Here is a 16498-nt window from a genome sequence, read left to right as displayed (position 1 = left end):
CTTACCCCTACGAGCCCTTATCCATATTCTCTTAAACGCTCTAATCACTGTTTAAACTATTTTCCAAACCTTCACCACTGGTCACATCATCCTAGAACAGGGGTAGGCAAAATAGGGCCTGTGAGCCAAATCTAGCCCTCCACCTGATTTTTTAAATAAGCTTTGTTTCCCTATTGTGTTTGCTGCTTTCATGCTCAGAGCAGAGTTGAACAGTTGTAACATAAACTGTACAGCCCTCAAAGCCTAAAATATTATGTCTCTTTACAGAGAACGTTTGCTAACCTCTGTTCTAGAAGGTAAAACATACCAAGTAAATAGTTCTCATAACTTCCTGCCTTTGGCTCCCAATGCCAGTGCTATTAGTCAGACCATCCATCTCTAAGACCCCTGAGAATTTTCTAACTGTTCCTCCCAAACTCTCTTCCCACCCTCACCAGTCTATCTCCTACAGTACAACCAAAGCAATAGTTCTCAATGCACAAAACCCACTTCCCAATTTAAAATCTTGCCCACAGTAAAGCTTGTTCACAATCTGGCCCCAGCCTATCTTTTCCAACTTTCTAATCACTCTACCTGTAAGAAATACTGAATGAATTTAGTTTCCCAGAGCATATGATGCTGTCTCTTACTTCCAGGCCCACCCAAGATTTACTACCAAAGAAATAACTACACATTTTTCTAGCTTCAGCTTAGGCACAATCATCTCCATGAAGCCTTTTCTGACTCACCCACGCTCTTTCCCTATGTGCCCACTGTACTCGCTACATAATTCCATTATAGTAATTATTTGTTTGCTTTTACATCATTTCCAGACTAGTCTTCCTTGAGCAGGGATCCTGAGGCAAAGTAGGAGAATGGTTATTCAGGGCACAGGATTTTAAAGCAGGAAATCTAGGACTGAATGCCAGTTTCGCCTATACGTTCTTAACGAATTATTGACCACGGTATTTTTGCAGAAACTAACTCCTGTGGCCAGCGATTTGTTCTGTAAGTGAATACTGAAACACCCATGTTTGAGTAAATATCAACAACTTTTTTTGCAACTTTGCAAACAACTTTTTTGCAACAACTTTGTACATGTCTTACTAAAGCATTCTAATACTTCGTTAGAGTGTGATAGGCAGGCACCTAATACTTCATTAGAGTGTGATAGCAGGCACCTCTGTGCAGGGGAACAGAACATCTATTACAACATACCGTGTTTCACTGCACTTTCCCCTGGAAGAACAGACTCTACACTTTCTGACGGCATTTTTTTTTTTTAGTCCTGTGGATATTATTTCCTCTAAAATATGTTCTTTTATTTTACCTGATAGTCGACAAGGTGGATCTTTGTAGGGGGCTCTTTTGCATTTATTTATTTATTTTTAAATATTTACTTATGTATTTATTTGGTTGCGCTGGCTCCTTAGTCGCAGCACGTGGGCTCCTTAGTTGTGGCTCCAGGGCTCCTTAGTTGCGGCATGCGAACTTAGTTGCAGCATGCATGTGGGATCTAGTTCCCTGACCAGGGATCGAACCCAGGTCCCCTGCATTGGGAGCAGGAGTCCCATTCACTGCACCATCAGGGAAGTCCCAGTGGGGGGTTCTTTTAGAAATGCCACAAGAAGGACCAGGTGTGGGACTACCACTACATTCACCAGAACAGTCAGTTACCCATTCTCTAGCTATTGCTAACAAAAATTGCTTGTAAGTCACTTTATTCTGTGCATTAAGGCTACAATAAATTTTAAACGCATTGAATAAACCACAATTGCTCAGATAGAAACCCACTTTCTTATACCATTTTCGAGTTTTCTGGAGGATATTGAAGTTTGCCAGATATTGATCAGATTGATCAACTCCTTTCATACATTTATTATACCCTAATACAGAAGTGGGCTTAGTTATCTGATGGCCAGTCCTTCTGTTTTCCTTTCCTGTAGATGATACGGAGGCGTCAGGAATAGTTGTCACCATGTGGACTAGCCTCATCTTTCCATATAAGAATAATCACTTCTCCCTTCCGTAAGAATGTCATTTCTCCCCTCTGTAGATTTTTAGATTTCTCCTTCAACTGGTTTGGTAGACCACAATTCTCTTTTATAGTCTACAAACACTGCTTTTATTTTTCAACAATATTTCAGATGTGGACATACTATTGTAATAACTGTCTTGCTAAATATGGTGCCACGAACCAAGATAAGATTGTAGGACCGATAATACTGCTTCTTGCAGTTTCTTTCCTTCAACTGTGTAAATCTCAAGGTTGCATATATATCCAGTTTCACTTTTGCTAACCATCCTGACCAAAATTCCACATTTTTTAAGTTTTCCCGTATTACAGGCTTTGAATCTGAGTCATCCTCTCCACTTTATCATTGCCTCCTCAAGTGACAGCTCTTCTTTGGGTATATAAATCGATTGAAATTTTGGTAGAAAATAATCCAGAAGAGGCTTAACTTTTGAAATTCTGCCTGCAGAAGTGGAGTTTCCGAGTTATCATTAAAGTGAAGAAATGTCATTATTTGTTTGAACCTTCTTCTTGTCATAATCTTTGGAAAGATAGGTGTTTCAAGTAAGGGATCAGTCAGGATATTCTTTCCAGTGTGACTTTATCTGTCCCATCAAAATTATTAATCCAAGAAACTTCTTCATTTCACTATTGGTTACATCAGTTCATTGTAAAGCCTTATCATACTTTTTATATGATTTTTCATTCTGTTGGTGATACACGTTTGTTTGGGAAGTGACCAACTCAACAAAGTCATTATCAAAAATTAATTCTGTTACTTCACTAACACTTTCAGGGTTATTACATTCAATAGTTACACCTAGGGGCTTCGCAGGTGGCGCAGTGGTTGAGAGTCCGCCTGCCGATGCAGGGGACACAGGTTCGTGCCCCGGTCCGGGAAGATCCCACATGCCGCGGAGTGCCTGGGCCCGCGAGCCATGGCCGCTGAGCCTGCGCGTCCGGAGCCCGTGCTCCGCATCGGAAGAGGCCACAACAGTGAGAGGCCCACGTACCGCAAAAAAAAAAAAAAAAAAAAAAAGCTATACCTGACACTCCTATTAAAGTCTTCCAATTTTCGTGAAATGTCGTCTTCAATCCACTCTTCTGTAGAAACAAAGGAGCATTCTCCAGCACCATGAGTTTCATTTTCACTTGCCATATCAGAATCAATCACTAAGGTTTTTTTTGTCTTTTTTCATCTAATATTCACATTGTCTGAATCAGAACTATACTCTGAAGAACTATCATCTTCTGAGACACCAGTATATATGTTGCTCAGACAATCAGAGAAAGTACCTGCATAAAATTCACCTGAAAAATTCTTCACTCAAAATTTCGCGATGCATCATTTTTGAAAATTGCATTTATAATATACACAAGGTTGGGACAAAAACCTAACGGAGCAAAATGTGAATGATAACAACAATCATTAAGTTGTGTAATGAACCTTGATCAATTTTAAGTTCTAAAAACTTTGCATGGTGACGTTAATTGTATCACTCTCTAAACAGGTATTGGTACATCTCCAGTTGATGAAGTTAGGGTAACAAAAGACGTGTTAATACATCTCCAGTCAATAAATTGTTAAGCAAATTACTTAACTCATTTTCTTCATCTGTATAATGGCAATTTTGTAAGGATTATTTAAGATTATTCTTATAAGCAGAGTACCTTGTACATAGTAAGTGCTCAACAATCATTGATTATTGATAATCATTGATTATCATTATTTTCATTGTTTTATCCCCCACACTTAGTTCAGAATTCAGATAACTTCTGAGCAAAATAACTGAAGCAAGCTAGTTCTGCACACATTATTTTCAGCTGCATACTGAATATTTCCATTTGAACAACGTTTGGCTCCCAAAACTTGTTATCCTTACTCCAAACTGTTTCAGTTAGAGTACCCAATCTGTTAATTTGCCCAGGACTTTCCTGGTCTGAACACTGAAAAGTCCTGTGTCCTGAGAATTCGCTCAGTCCTAACCAAACCAGGACAGTCTTCACCTTAAATTAGAGATATGTTGCAAACAATAAAACAGATTGGAGTTAATTTAAGATACAAGGGGAAGCAGGGAGACAGGAGAATTACTGGAAAAATACAGCACAATTCAGAGAACCAAAGGAAAAGCTAAAGAATCTATGAAAAAATCAGGATGAAAGCAACTCCAAAGATCTAGGTGGCAGAAATTAATGGAAGATTTCTTCACAGTACTTCTGCCAGGATGAATCACTTAGGTCCCAGTATCAGCTCACTCAAGATTTAAATGCCAGGGGACAGCATCTGATGGGCCTATTTTGTACTATCCAGAAAAAGTGAAGCACTTTAATTAACCAAAAAAAGCAGGAGCATTTAGATGAAAAATTCCACCAAGAGGTATCCAATGGAAGAAGAGTAGCTTCCAAAGGCGAAATGAGAATGCTGTTTCCAAAAGAAAGGTAAAACAGATAAAAGATCACCATATCAACTGTTGCTTGAACATGCTATACTTTCAACACTCCATGATTTAGTCACTGTTATTCATGTTATTTTTCTTTCTGTCTTGGCAAACTCCTCCTTCAAGACCTAGCTCAAGGGTGATCTTCTGCATAACCTTACTCAATTCCCCCAGATTTAGTCACTCCCTTTCTACATGCTATCATAGTACTTTGCAAATTATGTACCTATATCACAGAACTATCATACTGCACATTAAGCATATGCTTAGATATCGGTCTCTCCCACCAAACTGAACTTCCCTAGAGCAAGGACAGCATTATTCGTATTTACAGTCTTTGGAATTAACAATGCCTCCCTGGCACATAGCAAATGCTACATAAGTGTTTAATAAATCTGTTATCTAAGTCACTAGAATAAAAACTATATGAAGCAACAAACTAAAAGGAAAGAAAGGAGCTACTACAGGTAAACATGCTGATAATATCAAAGAAAAAGCTGACAGACTAAGAGCAAGGGAATGACAGGCGAAAAAATTATGAAGAGCAAAAACTCCATAAGCACAGAAATTAAGGCCAAAATTCTGACAAACCTAAGAACTCGAAGGCATCACTTACATAAGAGCAAAAAGTAATAGCCATATGCATAACGATGATTCTCAAGAACCAAGAAAATAACTAAATTATATTCTACTTAAGAAGGCAGAGACATGCATAGGACATTTTTAGAAACACTGGCATTTCAAAATAAAAGAAAATTTGGTATGTAAACAAATAAACTTATAACCCAGAAAACTCAACAGTTCAGAATGATTAATTCCAAGTTAATATAGTCATGACTCATTTTACCATGTTTTAATTGTTAATGTTCGTATCCTAAGCTGTGGCAAATTTTTTCTTAATGGCAAAATGACGAAGTATAGCTACATCCTCCTTACATATTTAATACTGCTCTACTTTGAAGGTAAAGGAATAGAGACTTGGAAATGAGAATATAGCCAAACCTTATGCTAAGAAAACAAAAAGTCAACTTAGGAATGCTATCAGTCATGGAAAGAGAATATCACTGACTTTGAAGTTAAGATTTTCTAGATACACTTTCTAACTCCTTTACTGGATCCCAAGAAGTCAGGTGACTTTTTCACTTCAAATGTTATTCAAGTCTTTATCATATTTCACCCAAACAACTAAAATTCATTTCACCAAATATGGTAACTCTGACATCATGACATTAAACTACTCTTTATCATCTGAACCGCCTGATCAGTCTAACATCCATATTGGGATATATTCTGAAGCACACAGCATCACCAATTGAAGGTTTATTTAAAGCAAAAATACTTAAACTAAAGATAATTAAACCTTTCAAACTAACCTCCAGTTTACAGAAAATTCAGAGGGTCGTAAGAAATAGGAGGAACAAGTTAAGCAACACCACAAAGAGAAAGACATATCCAGTAATTAGGACAGTCTGATAGGTTGAACCATGTGAAACTGCTGAGATTTGGCTGTTTTGAACCTCAAAAATGGCAATTTCATGTGGTTTGACTTAATATAAGGAAACTGGGGCTTCCCTGGTGGCGCAGTGGTTGAGAGTCCGCCTGTCGATGCAGGGGACACAGGTTCGTGCCCCGGTCCGGGAAGATCCCACATGCCGCGGAGCGGCTGGGCCCGTGAGCCATGGCTGCTGAGCCTCCGTGTCTGGAGCCTGTGCTCCACAACGGGAGAGGCCACAACAGTGAGAGGCCCGTGTACAGCAAAATATATATATATATGTATATAAGGAAACTGACCTGATTTCTTCTTCACCAAATTAACAGCATTTTTTAAATGGTGGGGAAAAACAGCAGAAAGGTGGAAGCAACCCAAGGATCCATCAGTGGATAAATGGATAAGCAAAATGTGGTATATCCATACAATGGAATATTATTCAGTCATAAAAAGGAAGGAAATTTTGACACACACTGCAACATGGATGAACCTTGAAGATATTATGCTAAGTGAAATAAGTCAGTCACAAAAGGAGAAACACTGTATGATTCTACTTACGTGATGTTCCTAGAAGAGTCAAATTCATAAGGACAGAAAGAAAAGAGGTTGCCAGGGGCTGGGGAGAGTAGAAATGTACTTAGTTTAATGGGGACAGAGTTTCAGTTGGGGAAGATGAAAAAGTTCTGGAGACAGACAGTGGGAATGGTTACACAATGATGTGCATGTATTTAATGCCACAGAATGGTACACTTAAAAGGTTAAAATGGTACATTTTATATTATGTATACTTTACCACAATAAAAAACATGGTGGTCCTAGAGAAATGGAAATAAAAACAAAAATAAACAAATGGAACCTAATGAAACTTAAAAGCTTTTGTACAGCAAAGGAAACCATAAACAAGATGAAAAGACAACCCTCAGAACGAAAGAAAATATTTGCAAACAAAGCAACCGACAAAGGATTAATCTGCAAAACATACAAGCAGCTAATGCAGCTCAATATCAAAAAAACAAACCCAATACAAAAATGGGCAGAAAATCTAAACAGACATTTCTCCAAAGAAAATATACAGATTGCCAACAAACACATGAAAGGATGCTCAACATCACTTATCATTAGGGAAATGCAAATCAAAACTACAATCACCCCACACCAGTCAGAATGGCCATCATCAAAAAATCTACAAACAACCTAGAAAATGGTACAGATGAACAAGTATGCAGGGCAGAAATAGAGACACAGGTGTAGAGAACAAACGTATGGACACCAAGGGGGGAAAGTGGCAGGGATTGGGGTGGTGGTGGTGGTGGGATGAACTGGGAGATTGGGATTGCCATGTATGCACTAATATGTATAAAATAGATAACTAATAAGAACCTGCTGTATAAAAAAATAAATAAAATTCAAAAAAAAATCTACAAACAATAAATGCTGAAGAGGGTGTGGAAAAAAGGGAACCCTCTTGCACTTTTGGTGGGAATGTAAACTGATACAGCCACTATGGAGAACAGCAGGGAGGTTCCTTAAAAAACTAAAAACAGAACTACCATATGACCCAGCAATCCCACTACTGGGCATGTATCCTGAGAAAAACCATAATTCAAAGAGTCATGTACCACAATGTTCACTGCAGCACTATTTACAATAGCTAGGACATGGAAGCAACCTAGGTGCCCATCGACAGATGAATGGATAAAGAAGATGTGGCACATATATACAATGGAATATTACTCAGCCATAAAAAGAAACGAAATTGAGTTACTTGTAGTGAGGTGGATGGACCTAGAGTCTGTCATACAGAGTGAAGGAAGTCAGAAAAGAAAAAAATACTGTATGCTAACACATACATATGGAATCTAAAAAAAAAAAAAAAAAGGTTCTCATGAACCTAGGGGCAGGACAGGAATAAAGACACCGACGTAGAGAATGGACTTGAGGACACAGGGAGGGGGAAGGGTAAGCTGGGACGAAGTTAGAGAGTGGCATGGACTTATAAATACTACCAAAGGTAAAACAGATAGCTAGCGGGAAGCAGCTGCATAGCACACAGAGATCAGCTCGGTGCTTTGTGACCACCTAGAGGGGTGTGATAGAGAGGGTGGGAGGGAGACGCAAGAGGGAGGGGATATGGGGATATATGTATACATATAGCTGATTCACTCTGTTATACAGCAGAAACTAACACAACAATGTAAAGCAGTTATACTCCAATAAAGATGTTAAAAAAAAAACCATGGTGGGAGGAGTCTCTTAAAGGAGCCTTAAGAAACATAACCAAATGTGATCAGATCTTGTGTAATCATGGTTCTAACAACCAAAAGTTAAAAAAAAAGTTAAAGGACAACTGGGGAAATTTAAATGTAGATTACATTAGCTATTATTAGGAAATGATTAATTGTGTCAGGGTGATGTGGTATTTATTTAAGAATGCACTCTTAATTTTTAGAGAAGTATGTAAGTCTTCGGGAGTTAATTGTCATGACTGACATATAAGAAAATTTTAAAAATTATTTCTCTATAAATGTGTCTTAATCTCCCAATATTTTACCTATCATAATAAAAAGTTTGGACTTGATTTGGGAAGCAGTAAAAAAAAAACAAACAAAAAGGCACCGAAAGAGTAGAAGTTTCAGTTAAAAAGCATATTTTAGGAAAATTATTGTGCTGGTGGTACTTACAATGAAGGTACTTATTTAAGAAATATTTTAGCGCTTATTTTGCTCTGCCACTGTACTAAGAACTAGGTAATGGAGGTACATATAGGAGAAACAGATAAAACATAATAAAAATATATTATCTAACCACAGTGAGGGAAGAAAGTTTCCTAACAACCCGGGGGGGTGAGGGGAGATTCAGAAAGATTTCTCAGAAGAGCTAAATCCAGAGGTGAGTATTTAAGAGGGGTAGGAATTAACCAGGCAACAGGAGGCAGGGAAGGATATTCCAGTCAGCAGGATAACCCTGAGAATAGAAACAGAATTGGCAAGCAGGGGAGGGCCAGATTCCAGATTATGTATAAGCATATAAGAAGTTTAGTGTTGCTAGAGCTTAAAGGTGTGGGGATGGGGGGTGGGGGACAGACACAGAACCTTGAAAAATAACCAGGTATCAGGCTCACTAAAACATCTCATGAACTGGAGGAAGAACACCACTTTGGAGGCAACTTTTAAACTGCTAGATGATAAGTAATAAGGCTGAAAGTAGGCTGGAGGCAGTGGAATAGAGAGGCAGGGCCCAAATCCAGAGACAGCACAGAGATTCAAGCTACATGACTGGCATCTGACTGAATGTGGAAGATGAGGAAGGAGTCCAAGAAACCTCTCAAATTTCAAGTTCAGGTCACAGTGAGAGTGATGATGCCATAAACAGAAAAAAGAAAAAACAAAGGCTTTAAACACTTTGAGCTTGAGAAGCTGATGTGATGCTCATGTGATTAATTTCCAGCAGATGATTAAAACAGATTTATGTTCCCCACACTGAAATGACCGTTAAAACTAAGGGAACTGCTAATGTGGGTAAGAAAAAGCCAATAGAGAAGTGAGTTGTGGACAGAATCCCAAGGCATGCCTATAATCAATGGGAAGAAAGAAGAGCCAGCAAAGCCAACCAAAGAAGAGTAATCAATGAGGCAGAAGAACCAGGAAAGATTATATGTCCAGATAGTGAATTTGAGAGAAGATAATTATAAGTGTACCTGCTATATGACGTATAGATTCCTGAAAAACTTCATGTTCTGCAAAATTAGGAAGAAAGAGGGAAATATATCAAGACGGTTGGAGCAATAAGCACCTTTAAGACAGAACATATGGTTAATTGGAGCCAAGAAGCATACTCCTGGGCTTGCTATTTTCAACTGTTTCTGTACTTCAACTACTTGTGTTCAACTGCTGCTACTTGGGAGGGCTAAATAGTTAATGTGCTGGTAAAAATCAAATATCAACCAACATGAATTCTGTATGAACTAACATCATTCCTCTTTATCATTCAAGCAAGAATTAGTTTATGTTACATAAATACATTATAGCAGAACAGATTGTCAAAGGAGGGTTGTAGGCAACGGTATCGATGCCATAAAGTCAATAACAAAAGAAATTATTAATATTTTAGAATAATACTGTACCTTTCACTCCCAAGTACATTATCTAGTCTCTTTTAAAGAGTATTTATTAAATTTTATATACTGGTCACTAAATGACCCACGGTCCCTACCATGAGTGGGCTTCTTGACAGACCACATACTTTAACAGTTGCAATACACACACAGAATTTGTTGTACATCACAGCAACCTATCCCAAAGAGGTAAAGGAAAACTCACTTAGAAAAAAACAGAGAGAAGGGAAAAAATAGGGACTGATTGTAGTTATTAGTCAGGAAAGGCCCTGTGGAGAATTTCTGAAGGGTTTTTTTGTGTGTGTGGTACGCGGGCCTCTCACTGCTGTGGCCCCTCCCGCTGCAGAGCACAGGCTCCGGGGTGCACAGGCTCAGCGGCCATGGCTCACGGGACCAGCCGCTCCGCGGCATGTGGGATCTTCCCAGACCGGGGCAGGAACCCGTGTCCCCTGCATCGGCAGGCGGACTCTCAACCACTGCGCCACCAGGGAAGCCTCTGAAGGTTTTTTTGAACTATAATGACATGGTATGGCAGAACTGCAATCTTGGTGTTCCAGAGATATATGAAGGAGTATGAGTGAAGAAAGAGTTTGCCAGAGTGAGCCCCACCAAACAGACAGCAAAAGAAGGCATTCAGGAGAACAGCATATATAAAGGCATGGGAAGGAAACGTATTGGTTACAGCCCCATCTCAAGTACTTTATCATGGATAGCAATAGAAAATATATAGGAAATATAAGAAAAGCAGTAGGTGAGGTAGAAAAGGCAGACTTTTTTTTTTTTTTTTGCTGTACACGGGCCTCTCACTGTTGTGGCCTCTCCCGTTGCAGAGCACAGGCTCCGGACGCGCAGGCTCAGCGGCCATGACTCACGGGCCCAGCCGCTCCACGGCATGTGGGATCTTCCCGGACCGGGATACGAACCCGTGTCTCCTGCATCGGCAGGCGGACTCTCAACCACTGCGCCACCAGGGAAGCCCAAGGCAGACCTTTTTATGAAATTATGTGAGGCATGCTAAGGACCTTTAATTTTATCCTGAATGCAATGGGATGATTTGCCAGGGAAGTAACACAAAAAGGTTTCAGAAAGATCAATCCATAAGTTCACTGGGGAGGGAAGATACAGGGAAACCAGGTGCACTATCACACCTGTATAGGAGACAGGGATAGGGGCCTAAACTAGGGCAGGGTGGTAAGGTTGGTAACAAAGGTAAAAATATGAGGGCTCATCAGATGACTAACACAGAAAAGTGAAGGAAGGGAAGAAGGGAGTCAAAGTCAAGGATAAGGTTTGAAGCTTGAACAGTTAGGTAGTATTTCTTACCAACAAAGGTTCCAGAGAGAGAAGCAAGTTTGGTAGTGCTAGATGAATTTACAAATGAGAAGATATTTATTTATTATCCCTAGCATTAGAAATTGAAGCCTAAAGTTTAAGTGTTAAGGCCAAGGATATGGGTTCTTATTTTTCAGTGAAACCAATGAACTGGCTTCTTACTAACAAGTAAACTTTGCAAAAGTGAAAAAACAGAAGGCAAATAAATCAAATGATAAATAGGATGACAAAAGTTTTTATTTGCAAGGTTTTATATCAAAATAGGAATTTCCCTGATATAGTCAAGATTTATTAAATATTTTCCCCATTAATTAACCTTCAGATGTGCATCCATACAAGCCAAGTCTTAGGCTCCACTCAGTGAAGAGACAGTAAAGCACAGTGAGCACGAGTTCTGGCTTTAGTGTCATGCTGCTGCACTTTAAGTCTAGGCTCTGCCGCTTAAACCACCTAGGACTTGGGGCTAGTAAGTTCAGAACCGCAGGCTTCAAGTTTCCTTGGAAGTATTTGTGGATAATAATACATACATACTTCATAGGACTGTGAAGACTAGATAAGTAATCCATATAAAGTACTTGGTACAGGTTGACTGTAAACATTCAGTAAGTGTTAAGAATTTTCAAATAATTATTAGTTGTCACTGATGAAAATGTCATGTCATATCTTTGAAGTGTACAGGAGCAAGAAAAACTTGACCTGGATGGCAGTTACCTGCATGTTTGATTTTTAAGTATTTACTAAATGGAACTATGTATTTCCTAGTTGTAGCTACAAAATCCATTCACCCTACCCAAGCCTTGAACTGCTGTCCATGATAATTACTCCCTCCCCTACCTCCATCTATAAACCTCAGGATAAGCGTTATCCCTTTTCTCTCCTGTGAGCTTCACACAGAAGAGGAAGAGAACAAGGGAAGAGGAGGAGGTTCAAATCCTCATTCCATGTTAGGACCATCCCCGATCTCAATTTTGGGGAAAATTCCTCCTTACATATGGGATAACAGTACCATTCCTCCAGAATTAATTCTAGATATTACTGCCAGTCACCTCTTTTCCATTCCTGTAATCATGCTATACCTCCTAACTCTACTCTAGAATAAATTCCTTCAGATCTCTATATCAAGAAGTTTCCAAGCAACTCTTTACCACAAAAATATTCTCAGACCACCACAAGCCACCTGGAAATCTCATCTCTTCACTCCTTAATCTAATCTCTTCTTTTTCACCTGGATCTTTATTCACTAATTTCTCACGTGCCCTGTTCAAGTTTAGTCCATACCTTCTATAAAATTCACCAACCTTTCTTCTATGAAGCTATTCCCAACTGAATGACTATGAAATTACTTTCTTCCTGAACCCTCTCCCTACTCACAATTCCCTAGCGTAACCCCACACTTTTATTTTCTTTAGAAAATATGTATTTTATTCTTGCACCTAGCATCTTATTTGTGTATCAGCTGGCTATACAATTTATAATATCTTTTATCTAGCCTATGTGTGAAAAAGTAGGAATGCTATCTCATCAAAGTACATCTCACTGTTTTTGAAATAGCCTGATAATCACTGCTATTTAGTCACAGAGCTAAGCTGCAACATAAGTTTCTAGTGTAATATAGTTTCTAAAATGGGTAAGACTAAACTAGATATGGTGTCTAGTCTCAGTTATACCAAATTCTACAATAAAATCACTTGATCAGATTTGACCCCAGTTCATCCTTGAGTCACATTTCTAGCATCCCTCTCTCTCAGCAGTCCTACTACAGCAGTAACTGAAGAGTCCTACATTCTCAGGACTCTTCAATTACCACTCCCTGATGTCTGGAATGCCCCTTCCTTGCTCTCTCCCTCTCCCAGGCCAACTTTCTTTCATCCAGGACCAGCTCACTCCCATTCATCCACTAGGAATCAACCAGAACATCTCCCTTGACTGCTCAGCTCCAAGTCAGGATTTTCTCACACATTCTCAGAATACACTTACTGATGTATTGCATTGTACTTATCAGTTTACTTTCCTACACTCCTACAGAACTGTCAAGGTAAACTCCTTGAAGTACAGACTGAACAATGTTAGAGACCCAATAGACAATTAATGAATGAATGCTCATACCCACTCCATGACCTACACACAGTCTTGAGTTTCCTCATCTAAAGTACTTTCCTCCTGTAAAGTGTGGATAATGCTAAACCTAGCTCATAAAGTTGTCACAGGATTAAAAGAGGCATCATGAAGCTCTTACTAGTGTCTGACACATGGAACTACCATTTGAATGTCTGCTATTTCATGCCTTAGCTACCCTCCTGAATCCTGGGAATTGTAATGTCACCAATATTTTCAGGCTGAAAGGCTTAGCAAGCATGCATCCAGAAGGCACTGGTTACATTCTGATTATCAGCAGATATTTACTGTGTGCCTATTATGTGCAGAAGTCCTTACTATGTATCACTGAGCTGCCAGAAACAATAGGGGCAAAAAATAAGACAAAAACTTGTACCAGTATCCAAGAGAGGAAAGACTGTTAATTAGTTCTTCCGTACAAACAATACAGGTATTTTTTCAAACTACATTAACTTTTGTTTTATAATAGGGGTTAGCTTCAAGAACAAATACTGATGGGCAAAATTCAAACTTAACTCCTATCATCAAGTGGACCAAGAACAAGAGGCAGTTACAAAATTTCTTGTTGCTATTCCTAGGTTTCACTTTTGCTTATAAGTATCAATATTTCTCACAAAAGAAATTTAACCACGACCAGGACAGAGATAGATGAACTTTATTTGTCTCAATCAAATGGGAATTCCATAGTATTTCCTAATTGGTATGTAATTTTATAGCTCCAAAAAATGGCCTGTGTTTTCTCTATTTTTCTACAAAACAGAACGCTGACTGGCATTATTTTCCCTCACCACCTTCTCTCTTTAGGACAGGATAAAATGCACACTTCTTAGTCACAAGGGCCCCTTAGCAAGAATGACAAAACTGCAAATCATTGTCACCTAGTATTAGAAGAGGAGGCTGTGGACTTGAAACACTTTCCCCCTAACATATCCAGAGGTGAGAGTCCCAGTGAAGTTTGTGCATTAAACTACACTGCTTTTGGTAGCTGCAGAGAGACCTCTAGCGCTGCCTGGATAAGCCGAGTTTGCAAATAGTACCTGCTAATGTCACCTTAATGAGACAATGGCAACACGCAGAGTAGCAACAGTGACCACGATGAATGTTTACAGTTTTGCAATCACTTGGAAATTCTACCAGTTTGGAGCAAGAAATATATACAAGGCCGTATGAACGTACGTATCCAATTTATTTCAGTAAAACGTGTCAAAGAAATGACCACCCTATGCACACCCCCCACTACAAAAAAGGCTCAGAAAACAGGTCCTGTGCGCGGAGATCGGAACAACGTCTCTTCCAACGCCTCCACACAATAGACGGTAAACTATTGTCCACCTTCAGCTTGCTCCAAATGCCAGCAATAAGGAGAGTATGAGCTGGAAAAGCTCAGCACGACTGCTCCAGAGAACCGCACCGGAATATTAGAAAACGGTCCTGGCGCATCCTACCCTCCCCCATCCACCACCCTCCGACAAGTCAGTTACCCGGCTGGTCCCCACCCCCCTCTGCGGGCCGCCACCGCCCGCCTGGGCCCGGCTCGCAGAAGGTAGGCGCGGGGACCGGCAGAGTCGCGGCTCCATGTGCTGCAGCGCGGGAGGCACTGAGGGGGCTGCGCCGGGCGGAAGGCTGCATGGGGAGCGGGCGTGAGCCGCGGCCGCCCCCTCGGTGGGGCGGTCGACAGATCCGGGCGGCAGCATCCCCGGCCCGCGAGGCCCCGGCCCGCGGACCCCGCCTCAGCTCCACACCTCTTCCTCGCCGACAGCAGGCCGCGCCCGCGTGACGGGGCCGAAAACCCCGGTATTTCCAGGTCTCTGCGCCGGCAGCTCCGGGGGGCGGCTGCAGCCCGGCCCGCGTCCCGCCGCCCGCTCCGCCCAGCCCCTAGCCGCGATGACGAGAGGCGGCGGCCAACTCCGACCCACCGCGAGCCGGCAAGAACCAGCCCGGCGCCGGCCCCCCGCCCCTCCCTGCCGCCTCGGGGCCGGCGCGGCCAGGCGGGCGAGCCGGGCGGGCCCCAGCCGCGGAAACACACTCACCTCTACATCTCGGCCCTTATTCTTAAAGCTCTTGATGCGGTGGTTCTCTAAGCCGGGGTTCTCGGCCATGGCTGTGCGCTGCTCCGGCGGCGGCTACTCCGGCGGCTGCGGCGGCGAGTCTCGGCGCGGGAGGGGGAGGTGGGGGAGGGCCGGAGGGAAGGGAGGGGGAGGGGGAGAGGAGAGCACGTTCCGTGACGCCTCCGAGCGCGAGGTGGCAGCAGCGCCGGGGGAGGCTCAGGCGGACAGACGGGAGGGGCGGGGCGGGAACAGCGCTGAGGAACCGCGGGCGCCTGGAGAGCCTTGAGTCACGTGACGCAGGCGGCCTCCGGCCTGGATGCTAGCCGCCTGGATGTGCCCGATGGTTCTCGGGATGACCCCCGCCAACGCCCGCCCCCCAGCAAGGACTCCCCACAACCCCTCGGAGCTGCAAGTCATGCGCCAGCAATGGAGCCAGACTTACCCGCTTTTACTGCCCCCGAGACGCGGAGCTGCGGCAGGAAACTACAGTTCCCAGCATGCCATTCTTCGGCGGGGATAACTCTCCCGAACCAGGAGAATGTCGGGAACCCCAAGCGCGCGGCTTTCTGCGCGCTGCGCTTTGAGCGCCTGGGCGCGAGGCTCCGCCCCCAAGGCCGCCTCTGGGCGGGGCGGGGCGGGAGGAGCTTCCCCGGAGTTGGTACTTTGCGCCCCATTGACAGGGAGGGGGCGGGGCTTCCTGGGAGGCGCACCTCTCTCCCCGTAGCCTAGAAAATTAGAAACGAATCCATGGTTCGTGCTTTGTTCCCTTGCTTCTTTGGGTCGAGGTGGGGGTGGGGGTGGTGGGGTGGGGGGAGTCTCCTGAAATAGCAGCCACCCTCATTTACTGTTCCCTTGCTCTGCTTTGGTTTTATAATTAGCATTTATTTCCACCCGACATGTACATATGTATGTATGTGATATATGTGTTTATGTGTGTGTGTTACCTGGCTTACTTCATCGTAATTAGCT

General features: G+C 42.0%; 1 protein-coding gene across 4 annotated transcripts in view; it reads right to left on the bottom strand.

The window, feature by feature from the left end:
- The window catches only part of KPNA3 (karyopherin subunit alpha 3), an 88009-nt gene extending 71893 nt beyond the window's left edge, over positions 1–16116 (bottom strand). The window contains exons 1-2 of one of the 4 annotated variants that reach the window (XM_032611294.1): positions 15972–16111; positions 15512–15616 (exon numbers count right to left, since the gene is read on the bottom strand). In XM_032611294.1, coding sequence (XP_032467185.1) covers positions 15512–15580 — 69 coding nt within the window. In that variant the 5' untranslated portion in view covers positions 15581–15616; positions 15972–16111. Of the gene's footprint in view, positions 1–9617; positions 9657–15511 lie in introns of all 4 variants that reach the window. The other 3 variants (XM_032611296.1, XM_032611295.1, XM_032611293.1) reach the window with 3 other exon arrangements.
- Between the last annotated feature and the right edge of the window lie 382 nt (positions 16117–16498).

This window comes from Phocoena sinus, chromosome 18 (genome assembly GCF_008692025.1).
Source record: "Phocoena sinus isolate mPhoSin1 chromosome 18, mPhoSin1.pri, whole genome shotgun sequence".
Classification (NCBI taxonomy): domain Eukaryota; kingdom Metazoa; phylum Chordata; class Mammalia; order Artiodactyla; family Phocoenidae; genus Phocoena; species Phocoena sinus.
This window is presented reverse-complemented; position numbering and strand designations above follow the sequence as displayed.